General features: G+C 44.4%; 1 protein-coding gene across 1 annotated transcript; it reads right to left on the bottom strand.

Moving 5' to 3' along the window:
* Positions 1-10,613: 10,613 nt before the first annotated feature.
* On the bottom strand, positions 10,614-13,130 carry LOC123050613 (uncharacterized). Its single transcript, XM_044473381.1, has 5 exons — positions 12,676-13,130; positions 12,482-12,584; positions 11,861-12,062; positions 11,105-11,176; positions 10,614-10,986 (listed from the first exon to the last, which is right to left on the bottom strand). The coding sequence occupies exons 1-5, from the start codon at positions 13,026-13,028 to the stop codon at positions 10,820-10,822; spliced, it is 897 nt and encodes a 298-aa protein (XP_044329316.1). The 5' UTR covers positions 13,029-13,130; the 3' UTR covers positions 10,614-10,819.
* Between the last annotated feature and the right edge of the window lie 2,067 nt (positions 13,131-15,197).

The raw sequence follows: 15,197 nt of genomic DNA, 5'->3' as shown, positions 1-15,197 counted from the left end.
TCCTCCTCCAACGCTCTGGTGACCAGAAGGGAGGGTGGAAGAGCCCCCTCCTCCTCTTCCTCCTCCTCCTCCTCCTTCTTCCTTGGTGTTGATGCAGTAATTTGCCTCCTTATGTTTTGGAGATTGTTATCATAAACAGTGTGCTAATAATGTGTTTGCTAGTGCACACTGCGTGACAAGTCCTTGAAATTGTGTGGAGTTTGGAACAAACTATGAAGATAATCTCCTGCGAGGCAGCGAGGATTATCACCGAAGATTATGCGTGTCGAAAGTGACCTCCAAAAATTGTTAACGCAAAGCAATAGGTTCGGTGTATGTCCGAAGAAATTGGTTGCAACCGAGAAGTTTGAAGACTGAGAAAAGACGTAGTATTTTCTTTCGTTGTTCTTCTTCTCTTTCTTGATTCATAGGACCACCATACTATTAAGAGGGGTATAGTGTCTGAAACTTACGGTCCTCTGATGCTAAACCAAATCATATGTGAGTTGAGAGAAATCCCTTTGTGTTTCGAATAAATACTTGCCAACAAGAGACGCCGTTCTTCTTTGCCGCGAGAGATTTGAGTTGGGCTGATGAGTTAGCATTACGTGCTTCGCAAGTAATGTTACCGCATTAGCTAGTTGTCATGTCCAAAATGGTCTTTTCCCCCTCGGAAAGACCGCGGCTATAAATAGCCACCCCTTCCAACATGCACCGTTGGCTGCTCCATGTGATTTTGAGAAGATCTGTGTGAGCACCCTCTCTCCCGAGTGATTTGAGTTTAAAATCCACAGAGAGAAAAACCCAAGAGTCAAAAAACTAGATAGTGGTTTAGCATCATTAGAATCTAAGTCAAGTATGCTCCACCTATTACTCTTGAGAGCTACAAACTCTCTAGACGGTTAGGTGTCAAGTCTTTTAGTGACCAAGAGTAATTGTTGTTCACGAAGACAAAGTCTGTGAAGGTTTGGAGATCACCTCAAGCATCTACCACGAGTGATCGACATTGGTTGACGAATCCGTTGTCGAGGAGAACATGACTGTGTTCAATCACAAGTCCCTCCAACCAGACGTAGTCCATTTTGCAGACGGGCGAACTAGTCTACCAAATCCTCTGTCAGCATCAAGCATCACTACTTACCTCTGTACTTAGTTTAGTTTCGATTATCTGTCATGAGTTATGTTTTGATCATGCGATTGTTTCTCGATGTCTGCCTTAGTTCCCCTTTAGTAGTTGTTATTCGTGTTAAGTTCACTGTTTTTCATCTTTCCGCTGCTAGGTTCTGAGAGACTTGAAGTTTCTGAAAGAATTTTTTAAATCTCCCATTCACCCCCTCCGGTAGACATACTTCGTTCCTACACTTGGACTTCACTCTAGGTGGGAGAAGGGTCCCCTTCTGGTTTTTGGTGGCCATGGTTGTGGAGGACAAGAGCCGCCCCCGAGATGGCTCTAATTCTCGAGGGGATTTTTCTGGACACTCAACAAATCCAAGTCATGTTATCATGAGTGAATAGCATAAAACTACCACTTTTCAGGTTAGTAAAAAAACTAACGAAAATTTGTTTGTCATTGTTAACTACCAAAATCAAAGTTGGTTTAAAAAACCATATGACCGAGTGTTTTACAAGTGATCACGATTATGACAATTGGGGCCAACACAAAAGGGAACCGTTTGTTTGGCCGTTACCTTACATCTAGGGCCCACATGTCAGTGTCTCATATAAAATTATAATAATAAAATTCTCATGTAATGTTTTCCAATCCCTCTTTTATTTTAGAAATTTACAAATATATGTCGTCTCTTTCACAAAATAAACCTGTAGGTTTTTTCAAAAGCAATCATGTCCTTGTAAAAAAATGAAAAGCAAGCGGGTCCCTCTAAGTTTTTTTAAAAAACAATTGGGTCCCTATATGTTTTCGAAAAAAGAAATCAGGTCCCTAAGGAGAAGTCGGGCCCGCCCTGAGGAACAGTGTCGGTGGCTCGCCGGTGGCCAAGTCACGAGCCAGGCGTAAGAAGGCGGCTCGGCCTCCACGTTCCTCTGCGGGAAGGCATGACTCCTAAGGCGGGCGATGGGCTGGGTCCAGGTGGAGCCGTGTTCCTGAGCACGGCTAGCGGTGCCCTTGGGCGTTGTAGCTCGAGCTCCTGGCCATGGCACGCGACGGGCCGCGACCCGTGCTCCTAGGTGGCTATTGCTCCTCCGCCCGGTGTTCCTTTCCTCGAGCGGCCCTCGCTTGGCACATGGTGAAGGGTGGAGGTGGCTGTCGGTGGGTGGTGGAGGTGCTGAAGCTCGGTCCTTCGTCAGGAGGAGGAGACGGAGAAGAAAGGGACAGTAGGAGAGAAGAAAAGATAAGAGGAAGAAGAGACAACTTACACGTGGGTCCCACATGTAAGTTAACAGTCAAATAAAACGGTCAAACAAACAGATTGTTTAGGAGCGGGCCTGACCTGTCATAAACCGGTTTAAAATGTTAGCAACAGACGATTTGAGTTTTTGAAACAGCCGAAGTGAGTTTTGGTAGTTACGAGGACAAACAAACTTCTGGTAGTTTTTGGATCCCTAACGTGAAAAGTGGTAATTTTATGCTATTCACTCTGTCGCCGTCTATCTTTTCCTAGAGATCGGCAGCTCCAAAAAAATCTGGAAAAAACACGGTATCGGCAACTTCGGGACCAAGTTTGCATGAAAAGGAGAGGTCCAGGGGCCTCCTAGAATGCCAAGGCGCCATAGCCCTTGGAGGTAGGGCGTCTACCGGGGGCGCCTTAGGGCATGAGCTATGGAAGAGAGTGGATTTTCTACTCTCGGGTGTAGTACACCCGAGTTTGCCAAAAAAATGGAAAAATGTGATCAAACAAAGTCAAAAAAATCTGAAATTTTGAGACATCAAACTTCATCAAATGTTCAAGCTTCTTGCAAAAACTCAGCCAAAAAAAAACATGAGAGGAGTTCTCGCCAAAAAAACAAAATCGATGTTCAAAGTTTTGTGCACTGTTTGAGCATTGATTTTGTTTTTTTCGGTGAGAGCTCCTCGGAAGTTGTTTTCGGCTGAAATTTTGCAAGAGGCTCAAACATTAGATGAATTTTGTTGTCTAAAAATTTCAGAATTTTTGGAATTTGTTTAATCACATATTTTCAAATTTTTGCAAACTCGGGTGTACTACACCGGAGAGTAGTCACACCTTTCCGGCTATGGAAGCATCACTATACTACTGCCCCATGCTCCACCTAGATAAAAAGTAACTTAAGCTAGTGTTTAATTATACCTTCATCCAACGGAAGCAGTAGTATTGTTAGTTTGTTACCCACCCTGAGCCTCCCCCAGTGGGTCCCCTCTGATGAAATATTTGCCCTTGAAATATTTCAGATTTTTCCTGATAACGTAGATATTCAATTGTCCTCTTGGCGGAAGTCTCCTGGTCCTGGTTCCTCACCACCTCGTACACCTCCGCGGTCGACGCCGGGTGTACATTCAATTAATTAGTAATGCCATGCAATTAATTAGTAAGAATGTAATTAAGTACATTCGTTGATTGAGTATGTGCAACAAAAGAAAGGTAGTGTGGTGGTGCACAGATCTGAAATTGAGCTAACAAAATTAATTTATTTTCCGTCTAAAGTATTTCCTTCATTTAAATAGAGGTGATTAACTAATTGAATTTAGTCTTTCACATAAAAGTGTTCCATCAGTATTTCGACAAGGATTGAGGCCATGTTTATTTCAACAAGGATATGTCAAGAGTGAATGTTACCAAGTTTGGAGATCTAAACATGCAGGGTGATTTTATAATAAATAAATAAAATATCAGGAAGCAATCTGAATCATAACTGGATAATTAGACATAATTTAGTGATGAAACTGTTTTGTGCGAGCTACTGAACAGGGTAGAAGCATGCACGTAAAATTTCAAGAATTTCCATGGCATAGATCTGCAGAAATAAATAAAATTATGTTTAACCTCTCTGAATTTCCACCGTGATTAACAAGGGAACATAGGAGTTTGGAATATACGTTGTCACTCTGTTTGGTTCCTCGAGCATGAATCAGTTTCTTGTCATTTTCAGATATCTCCAGGAACGCATGGAGCATGAATCAGTTTTCCAAGGTTCCTCGAGCACATTTGAGTCATGACTGCCTGCCTGAGAGTGTGGTGTGGTGATCATAGGATTCAGCTCTGTCAAGGGCTTGGTTGAGCAGCTTCCCTCCCTTCCAGAGCATCGTAAGTGCTCCGCTCCGGGAAACCTTTGGCACGGCTTTCTTAAATGTGCCATGTATCATCATTGATATAATCTAGTAGTAAAAAGGACTAAAGCATGTGCTTGTCTTAATTGGGCCATGCATGTATCATCATCCTAATGTAATCATAATGAAACGATGCCTTGTTCCTTTTTAGATTATTATTATTGGATACATTTATCTTGCATACACAATGTCTTGTCACTTTAGTTAAGCTATGGATTTTCTATCTCGGCGATGTCAGGGGCGCAGCCATGAAAGCTTGAGAGTTCCATATATTTCCATCTAAAGACCAATATAAACCCCAATTATTGAGCTTGATGTTCAAGTGAAGATTGTTTGATGGTTTACAATATTCTTGTATGCATGCATCGACTCTAGCATTTTGCAGAGGCGCCTCGATAACGTTTTGGAGGCAATTTGAGTGACGCCACAAAATGGTGGTTTTAGAGGCTTCTTTAGAAATGCCAGAAAAAAAATTCAAGGGAAAATTGAATTTATACCCTTAGTTGGGTCACCCTCGACTGATTTGCCCCTAATTTTGGAAAACACGCGGTCTTGCCCAGCTTTGACTGCTCCCCTTGCGTTTTTGCCCTTCCGGCACGTCTCCATCCAGTCAGCGCCGTTTGACCGCAAACGATGCGTTACTTTGGACATTTTTGCCCCTGTCGGTGGTATACCTGATACCCCTTCGTCCTAAATGTGCTAGTGCAAGCAAACAAAGGAGAGCGAGAACGCCGGCGAGGAAAAAGGAGTGGGAGGCAAGGCGTGGCGCGGTAGAGCAAGGAGCGGCGACGCATGGCGAGCTCGGGCTCTTCCATCTTCTCGCCGGTGGTCGGAGAGGTAAGTAAAACTCCGGCAACGCTTCTTCCTCCCCCCAATGCCGTTCTAGGGTTTCTGATAGTTGGGGAAATTTCTGATTTAGGTTGATGGGGTCGGGATTGTGGAGCATGTCTCCGAGTTCTATCTTCCAGATGAAAGTTATTGCGGATTGGAGCTTTTATCAAAGCATCGTTGCCCTGGTCATGGCCTTGTTCCTGCCCGGCGTGTTGCGTGGGGAGGAGCTAACACTGGCCGCCGTTTTTTAGGGTGTCCTCTAGATGTAAGATCTTGTGAATTATACCATGTTTAAGATGGTGTTTATGCAATCTCTAATGTTTTGTTAATTTGATGTTCAAGCAGTTACCACATGAGTGTCACTGGGTCGTTTGGGTTGATCCTCCTCCTCCATTGCGTGCTGGCCTTGCTTTGGAAGACCTGCACGCAGAGCTAGAACAAAGCTGGATCAGAAGCCACAAAATGCAGAAGCAAAACATGGAGCTGTCAAAGAAAAATCTTGCTTTGAAGAAGACAGTGAGAGAGAGAGATGAGATGCTGCTAGTTCTGGCATTGTTGTTTGTAGGAATGTGTGTTGCTGTGTTTTTTGTGTTCTAGTTTCTAGCAGTTGTTGAAGAAAGTGTGTGTGAGAGAGATGTGTTGAATGTTGTTTATGATGCACTATTGTATGCTAAATTTGAAGATCATTATTCACTACTGATGCTTGTGACACTGTACCAAATACATATTTATTCCATATGTAGTGCCAATTGTACCAAATAGAGCACATATTTTACCAAACTGACATTGTACCAAATTCAACAAACTGACATTGTACCAAATAGAACAAACTGACATTGTACCAAATTCAGCAAACTGACATTGTACCAAATATAGCAACTTCATAGTGCATTTATGCACACTTAGTACTAGAACTTAAGTGCATAACAACAAGATAACATCACTGGCAAATATAACATAGCACTAGAACTTAAGTTTCTTGCTCCTGGTGTTCTTGGCTGGGTTTGGAGCTAGCATTGCCTTGCTTCTAGTGTTCTTTGATGGGTTTGGAGCTTCAACTGCTGCTGCTGCTCTTTTTGGAGAGAAACCTTTGCTTTGAACACTGCTTTCTTGCTCCTGTTCCACAACTGTTTTCTGCTTGACACACCTGGGAGAAGCTCCTCTTGCTGCTGCCCTTTTATAATTTTTCCTAGGGCTAAAACAAGTGGAAGCATATCACAATTTGAAAGATTTTATAAAGCAGTAAGATCAAAACATGTAAGAATTTGTAAGCGACGATCTTATACCTGACTGCACAACTAGCTCCTGTAGATGCATCATGTGAGGGCTCCTTTGGTGGTGGCATCTGCTGCTGTAGAACATCAGGTGCTGTCTCATCCTCCTCCTCCTCCTCCTCTTGTATTTCTGCTTCTGCTGGTTCATTGGCTGTAGGATGATCATCTGCATTGTCTGCTCCCCAATGTTCATCATCTCCAAAGGCTGGATCAACAGATTGTTTGCAGCCCTTGGCTTTGTGTCCACATCTCCCACACCTTTTGCACTTGTGCTTCCTAGGACCAAGGCCTTTTCCTTCAGTGCTACTTCTAATCCTTTGCTTTCTTGGTCTGCCTGGAGCTCTGTGTTGAACAGGCGCACACAATTTGAATCCAGGATCTATAATGTCCCACTGTTGCTTGCCTTCTAGAGCTGGTAGGTTCTCAGCATAAGTAGCTCTGAACATGTCAACTGAGTAATATTTGTGGACATATTGATCTATTCCACTTGCTTCACCTCTTAGAGCAGTGATAAAGAAAAGTGCATGGATGCATGGTTTACCAGTGATCTGCCATTGTCTGCAACTGCAAGACCAGCGCTCTAAGTCAACAGGGTACCTCCATTCTCTCTTCTCACTGTCAGTAGCAGTCACCTCTGCCTCTGTTGGGCTTCTCCTCACTATACTCATTTGCAAACCTTTTGTTTTCTCCATTAACACCTTCATTACTGCTGGTATGATGTAGTGCCCAATGAAATGGTCAGAGGCAATTCTGTTTCTTAAGTCAAATTTCTCCATGATATACTGCCTTATCTTGTCTAGCAGATCAACTATGTGCAGGCTCTTGTATTTTTTGATTCTGGAGTTGAATGACTCAGCTAGGTTGTTATTGACATAGTCAACTTTGCTCATCTCATTGAAATCAGCTCTTGCCCATATTTTTGTGTGGTGTTCCTCCAGATATTCCTTTACTTTAGGCTTGCTTTTCAACTGGTTCAAGTGATAGTTGTGTTTCTTGATGCTACAAGTTAGTGAGCATGGCCACAAATTATCATCATAAAACTTCCCCTTGAATTTCTTACTGAAATTTTGGGCCAAGTGCCTCATGCACTCTCTGTGCTCCACTCCAGGGTATACATCCTCAACAGCAGTTTCCAATCCCTTGCAAGCATCAGTATGTATCACTAAACCTTCTGGATGACCTATTACTTTCTTTAGGTTGCTAAAAAACCAAGTCCAACTCTCAATTGACTCCCCTTCCAAAACACCATATGCAACAGGAAACAACCAGTTGTGTCCATCTAGGGCACATGCTGCCACAAGTTGCCCTCTGAACCTACCAGTCAGTGCAGTAGCATCTACAGCTAGGTATGGCCTACACCCCTCCAGAAAACCTTTTTGACATGCTTTGAAGCACACAAACACCCTTCGAGAAGCACTCCTTGTAGAACTTCTTGTTATTAAGCTTGTACTCAACTGTGTGCTTCTCAATTTCCACAATACTGCCTGGTGATGCCCTCTCTACTTCAGCTTTGAAAGTATATAACAGCTGAAAGCTATCACTATACTTTCCATACAGTTTGTCAAGTGCAATCTCTTTGCCATGGTAGCATCTGTCATATGGCACCTCCACACCATATTTCTCTAACAACTTGCTCTGAATTTCTTTAGGACCAATTCCTGGATTTGCTCTGATCCATGCCATAGAAGCATCTGCTATCCATCTTATTTTTGCAGCTCTCAATCTCTGAGATCTATTCACACTAGGACATGTATGCTGATATGGGTTGACTTTAATCTGAAACAAACCAAAAAAACAATGAGATTAGTACAGAAAATGCAATACCTGAAAATAAAGTAAAACACAAATACAATACCTGAAACAATGTGCTCTTCCTCATTAAAGAGGCATGCAGTCTCCACTTGCATCTCTCATAAGCACGACAGTAAACCTTGTTGGATCACTTTTCAGAGTAAGGAACTCAGTTTCAGACTTGATTGAGAAGCTTGCAACTGCATTTCTGCAGTCAACTGCACTGGGGAATACCACACCTTCATCAATACATGGATTTTCCCTGTCATACATCTCTACAGGTCTGTCCTCTTCTGCATCTTCAAAAACTCCCATCTCAACATCCTCTTGCTTCTCATCATCATCTGCATCTGAAAATTCTGCAGGAATGTACTCTTTATCTGCTGCATCTCCTTCATCATTATTGTGCTGGACATATCCAGGATATAGAACCTCATCCTCCACACCAGGTGCATCAGGCAATGCCTCCTCCACAACAGGATCAAGGGGCTTCTTTTGGTTTTCTTGGCTTTCATTGACACTTGCAGTTGCATAAGCACTTGGTGTTCTAGGGGCACTTGGTGTTCTACTGCTAGCCCTAGTTCTGGATGCAGATGGCCTGGAACTAGATGTGTTCACACATCTCTGGCCTCTAGTTCTTTGTATAACTGTGATTTCCAAATTGCATGACATAGTTGTTGCATTACTTGCAAACATCAGACCTAACTCTGCATCACACTGCACAGGGACCCAACAAAGTTTGGAACTATCCCAATATCTGATCTCCACAGCATAAAACAATCCCCATGGATACTTGGCACAAATGGCAGCCCTAAAATTAGTATATGAACTAGTGCTGTCCACAACTAAAGGAAATGTGAATCCACAATCTTTTCCTTTTGTACCAGCAGAAACTAGAACAGTGGTCTCCATTCGAACTGAAAGAAAGAACGCTGTAGCTGGATCCATCCTATGGGGGAACAATATCCAGTGATAAAACGCACAAACTTTAGACTAAACCCTAAATCCAAGTAAATCTCCTATGAAAAAACTGAGCAAATCAGGTCAATACTAACCCTGGGGGAATTTTCCGTGCAGATCCGCCCCCGCTTGTCGCCATTGGTGCAGATCCGCCACCGCTTCTCGCCGTTGGTGCAGATCCGCCACAGGAGCTTCCCTTGTCGCCGTTGGTGCCGCCGCCGCCTTCTCCGCGCTGCAATGGAGGTGTGCTGTTCCTACCACCGCAGCGGCCACCGCCGACGCTTTCTCCCCCATCACCTTGCAATGGATCTGGCCGCCCACCGCTCGTCGCCGCAATTTAGGGTTCGTCAGAGGGAAAAAGAGGGAGCAAGAGTGGGGAATGAGAGTGTGAGTGAGCACGGGGGCAAGCGGTGTCCAAAGTAACGCGTCGTTTGCGGTCAAACGTCGCTGACTGGACGGAGACGTGCCGGAAGGGCAAAAACGCAAGGGAAGCGGTCAAAGCTGGGCAAGACCGCGTGTTTTCCAAATTTAGGGGCAAATCAGTCGAGGGTGACCCAACTAAGGGCACAGAAACAATTATCCCAAAATTCAAAGGCAATTTGAATAACACACAAACAATGTTTTGGAGGCAATCTACAGAAATAATCAATGGGGGCACTTTAAAACTGCCTCACATAGCCTTTGTAGGCGTTTTCAGAATGCCTTGCTTCTGGATCATTTCTAGCATAAATTCAGAATGCCTTCGAACATGCATACCAGCGTTTTATTTTACTCCCTTTGTTCACATCTATAAGACGTTGTAGATGGTTCAGACAGCTCCCAAAACGGTTCGAAATCATCTGTCTAGAACGACTTATAAAAAGGAACGGAGGGAGTACTTAAGGTACATGCTGTAGTGACACTAGACGAATGTTGTGTAAGATGAGCAGCAAGGTGCTCACACAAGGAATGTAGCATGGCATTCAGTACAATTTTATTTTACTTGAATAAAAAGAAGTGAACCACGATACTGACCAATAAGCTGCTGCTGCAGCAGATGATCAAAATATCACTGAATGACCTCACAGATCAGCAAACCAAATTAACCAACAATTTGTTATTCTTTGAGAACATTGATAAACTGATACAGATCAGTTTGTCAAATCTGCCACTTAAGGCCACCCTATTAAATTTACCTGATCATGCATGTACGGAACCGGTTGAAGCAGCTGGCAAGATGTTTTCTCTCTCTGTGCATCAACAGTAATATTTCTTCTAAACATAGCAAAATAAAGCCAGCTGATTGCAGAATAGCAACTACAAGTAGACTACTTTCATCAAACAGTTGAACTATCAAGTCACATAGCTTTGCTATCAGTAGTAATAGAACTAAAATATAGTAGAAATGTGCCTAGGCTTAGTAGCTGCTCAACCGTGACAAGAATGGTACACCCTGGACTGGAATGCAAAGAGAATAAGTAAGACATGAGCTATAAGAAGATCCAAGACGGGTATGATGAAGTTGAGTTGCCAACTAAAACAGTTAACCACAGCGTTGCTATCAACAATCTCATAAATATATGATTTTATTTTATGCCAGAGCCATCATCTGCTTCACAATACTACATAGCATAGCATAGGGCATTCCACCCGGGAAGACATAATTAATATGCAGCAGCACAACCAGCAACCTAAGGCATGTCATCATATTACAAGTCTTTCCTATCCACAAATGATAGATTGAGTGCTCAGCCAGCTCTAGTCATCATTTTCCAAACGCAAATTTCTCTGGCGATGGATGCAGCACTTCAGACTGAAGATAGCACATCTGACAAACACGCTCTGCCTTGTAATGTCCACACGGAAATGCATTCCCCACAGAAGGAACCTCGCTATCAACAAGACGGTTGCATGTATTGCAAAGGCAATCCGCTGAAAAAACAAAGACACCAAAGCCACTAAGTCAACAAACATGCACAAGCAAGAGAACAATTGTGCACTTGTGTTCTGTCATCAAAGGATATATAAAAAAGAGGAAGCGAGGACATACAACTGCCATCACGACGAGTTCCCCACCCAAGATGAAGGCCAAACAAACTGTAGGCTTCGGTAACTGGCTCATCTGTGTGAAAAACAAACACAAGCAAGGAAATTAACAAAGCGGAATCAGCATAGAAAATGCATGGTGTAACAGCAAAGGCACTAACAAGGTAGGTCCGTGAATATATATATTTTTATAAAGCAAAGTAATAACCTAGCTAGTGGAACATGGAATAAAAACCAGGAGCCTAGCTAGGTTTGTAACAACAGCCATCTTGATTGTACCAGGAAAGATCCCATAAACTAGTACCCCCTCTGTCCCATAATATAAAATGTTTTTGCAAGCTGTTTTAGCTTGCAAAAAATCTTATATGGTGGGACGGAGGGAGTACGTATCAGTCACCTTGTGCACAAAAAAGAGAAGAAGAAAAAGGGAAATACCACAAGTTTATCCCAATTGAAAAATCCAAAAAAAAATGCATAATAAATGTAAAAACATTGCAAGTACCTCAAATTCACCACACCACAAAAAGACAACATAAACAAGTTTCAAAACATTGGTCACGAGAGCACATTTTAATGAAAAAGATATATAAATATACAATAAGCTAAGGTGGTTTTCGGCATCAAGCACTAGCTTCCTGTATATGATGACATGCATGCCTCATGGTGGTTGTTTGGGTTTTAGCACTGAAAGAGATTTGAGTTTCCAGATCCAACATGTGGTATGTATGATGTGATGAATGAAGATAGCAATAATACATACCTAGCGGGGTGCACGAGACAACTCCTTCAAAACCATCTTTGGTAACAAGCTCATAAAATAAGAGAGTTGGTCTAGGGGGCAGTAAGGAGAAGTAGCCGGAGTGCTTGGGGCTAGCGACGAAGTTGCCATGAGTCCAGCAAGAACCATTGTGAGGACTGCTGTATCTGGTCACCTTGCCAGGGGCAGGTACGTACTCATTTTCCTGACCAACCAACCATGGAAAATGAAATGAGTACATGTTAGCAATAAGCAAGGTAAAACAAAAGCAGAACAATGACTGAATGACTAGGGTTAAGTTAACAACAACCTTCAGTTTTGCAGTTTCTAGTTAAAAAAACTTGTAAGAGGACAAGTATATGCCAGTCAGTGGCAAATAATCCACAAACATCATCTTCTCGAGATAACCGTTTTATATATGACAGTAGGAGCGATCAAAATTGAAATCGTTTAAAGGCCGCTTGAGATTTTGGAAGAGTTATTAATGACTGCATATAGGGCCGGGGTTGTTTGGTTGTGGGACAAATCTCCCATTTTAAATCAGTGTGCACATAGATAGATACATGGATCGGAACCAAGCAAGCTGCAAAAGAGCAAAGCGAGAGGAGTAGATACAATACATACCGGATGATTTAAGTTATAGTGGCGAAGGCATTCCATGACAAGTTGATGATCTTGAGCTGCTGCTACCTCAGAGGGGCTCGGCATCATCATCATCATCATAGAACTATCAAGATACAAGATATATAAGATAAACACGGATGAGTTAGTTAGGTACGAGGAGTAGGGAGATCTGAAGTTTAAGAATGCCTTGTTACCTGTTCCAGTTGTGTTCGACCCTGTCGAATGGCTCAGGCTCAGGCTGTGGCTGTAGGGATGATGGTAGGCAACGGGACAAGATGAGGGACCAGGGCGACGCTGAAGCTTCAGGGAGCGACGGCGAGGCCGAGGGCTCCGACGCGGCCCACTCCGAGAGCAAGGCCTCCCTCCTCGCAATCAGGTCCAGAGCATCCGGAGAAAGGCTGAGGCTGAGGCGAGGCCCCATCACCTTGGCTCCGACGAGGGGACGAGTCTCCCCTTCCGCGGCCGCGGCAGAAACCTTGGCTGACCGGCGCGCTCCCCTTCCGACGACGACGAGGGGACGAGCCTCCCCTTCCGCGGCGCCGGCCATCTCTCTCTGTCTCCGATTGGGGATTGGGGATTTTTTTCGGGGGTAGGGTTTGCTTCGCTTGCGCGATTCGGCCACACACAGAGTAATAGATAAAGTAAAGTAAATAGACACGGCGGAGGAGACCGAGTCGGCCCAAAATAAACACACGGACCGAGTCGGCCCACGACTCGAGACGGCGGCGGCGGAGGCGGAGGCGCCGTGCCCGCTGCTCGCTGCCGTCCAACTCACCTGCTCCGCGCCTAGCTCCTGCCGCCGACCACCATCTCCATCTCCGTCTCCTCCTCCTCCTCCCCGCCGCTTACCGGACTGCAGGTCCGTCCGATTCGAGCTCTTCCGCCGACCAACCCGGCATAGCTAGCCTGCCTGATTCCGCCCTACTGACTCCTTGCATTTCATCCAGTGAGTGTGGTGGTTCGCGCGGCTGCTTAGTGGAGCGCCGCCATGTTCGAGCGAACGACCCCCGCCCCTGCTGGGATTGGGAAGGACTTCGGGGCGCGGCACCACTGGAAGATTCTGCCCTCCCTGGGCCTGGGCGTCGCCGGCGCAGGCTACACCGCCTACCGCTTCTACAACGCGCACCACAAGAAGCTCGTCCAGGTGGAGGAGGAGGAGGAGGAGATCATCAAGCAACAGTGAGAACATAAACCACCACCAGATTTTATTCTTTTTCCATGCAAGTCTGCATTTTCCTGCTTATGTGTGTGTCTTAGTGGTATGGTAACAAATAGCAGTTGATTCGTTGAGTTGATGTCTTGGTGGTGATCGATCTGGGGCAGTAAGTTCTGTGATGGATCGATGCTGGCTCAGGGGCCTCTTGCATTTACCTTGTGCATTGGGTTCCTGTGATGCTGTTTACTCAAGTGGCTCGCACCTCGCTCCTGTTTGCTTGCGGCGCTGAGCAAGCAAGGTTTAAAATCGCAGGCAATTTGATTTCCCAGTAGCTTTTCCCAGCCGCTATAGCGGGCTATTGCGGCCGCTAAGCCATTTAGCAGCAAGTAAATAGAGTGCATATTCAGCAGTAAAACGAGGTATTCTCATCAGGAACACAGAAATAGAGGATTTTCAGAAGAATAGATATTAACATGCCTTGGTGCAGATCCTTTTTAAGAAAAATGGATATTAACATCTTGTTTACTTAAGTGCCTCGCGCCGAGCAAGTGAGTCCTTCATGACCGTTCTGTGCTATTCTCTATTAGGTTGCAAGGTCAGTTTGAAGAGGTGAAGGAGGAAGGGGAGGAGCTGGAGAAGCAGGAGGAGGAGCTGGAGCTGGAGAAGCAGCAAGTTCTTCCTCCTTTGTCAGAGGCAGACAGAGATTGGAAGTCTTACTATTACCGCAGCTGGGATCACATTCTAGCTCCACCAACATTGCAGCTTGCAAGTAGTTTGCCTCGCATCCCCACACAACCAGACAAGATAAAATGGAGTAAGTAACAGATTATCTGTTAGAATAAATTCGAGGCACTCCGTCGATCATTCGAGGACCAAGCAATCACACGAGCACGACATCAAGATTTGTTAACGAGGTTTATCGATATGGCTACATCCCGGGGCTTGACTATGGGCGCTCCTCCCGATAATACCGCTACAATACCGCACCCGGTCACCCTGAACGCCGGCACATGTCGCCGGCTTCCCCTGCGTTCCTGTGCTATTATGTTGGCATAGGTTACATCGTGTGTTTACCCCCGCTATATATGAGAGGCCTAGGATACAAGTGTCCTATTTGGACACGACTTCATATCCTATCTAAACACAATACAACTACAAGTCCAACTGTAACCTACCTTGTACACAATATTCGACACAACTCTAACGGCGAATATTCTCCACCACCCTCAATTCGTCAATGCGTCAAACTTCCATGTACATTGGACTTGAGTTTATCCCATAAGTATCGCTGCTACTCCAAAGACTCCATGTGACTCCACCTGCAACTTGTAGTTCATTCTTTTCTTGACCACAGTCAACACTCGAGCAAAATTAAGTTCCTTGTTACTCTAGTTTGTGCTCCCAACTTCCAAAGTATCCGTCAATGCCATCACACACCGATCACTGACCTGCGTGACAGTGAACAACTCACATATTGGTGTCACATATAAGAGTTACCTGAACTCAACATCACCGCTCCTTTCTTGACTGCCTGTCTGAAACTTGAAGGAATTTCACCAT

Source organism: Triticum aestivum, chromosome 2D, assembly GCF_018294505.1.
Source record: "Triticum aestivum cultivar Chinese Spring chromosome 2D, IWGSC CS RefSeq v2.1, whole genome shotgun sequence".
Taxonomy (NCBI): Eukaryota; Viridiplantae; Streptophyta; class Magnoliopsida; order Poales; family Poaceae; genus Triticum; species Triticum aestivum.
This window is presented reverse-complemented; position numbering and strand designations above follow the sequence as displayed.

Bases quoted from the DNA above. Each gene is read 5' to 3' on its own strand.
- LOC123050613 (XM_044473381.1), bottom strand. From the start codon at position 13,028: ATGGCCGGCGCCGCGGAAGGGGAGGCTCGTCCCCTCGTCGTCGTCGGA. The intron at 12,063-12,481 runs GTATGTATTGTA...TTGGTTGGTCAG, and splicing joins ACTATAACTTAAATCATCCG to GAAAATGAGTACGTACCTGC. The intron at 10,987-11,104 runs GTATGTCCTCGC...TTGTTTTTTCAG, and splicing joins AACTCGTCGTGATGGCAGTT to CGGATTGCCTTTGCAATACA.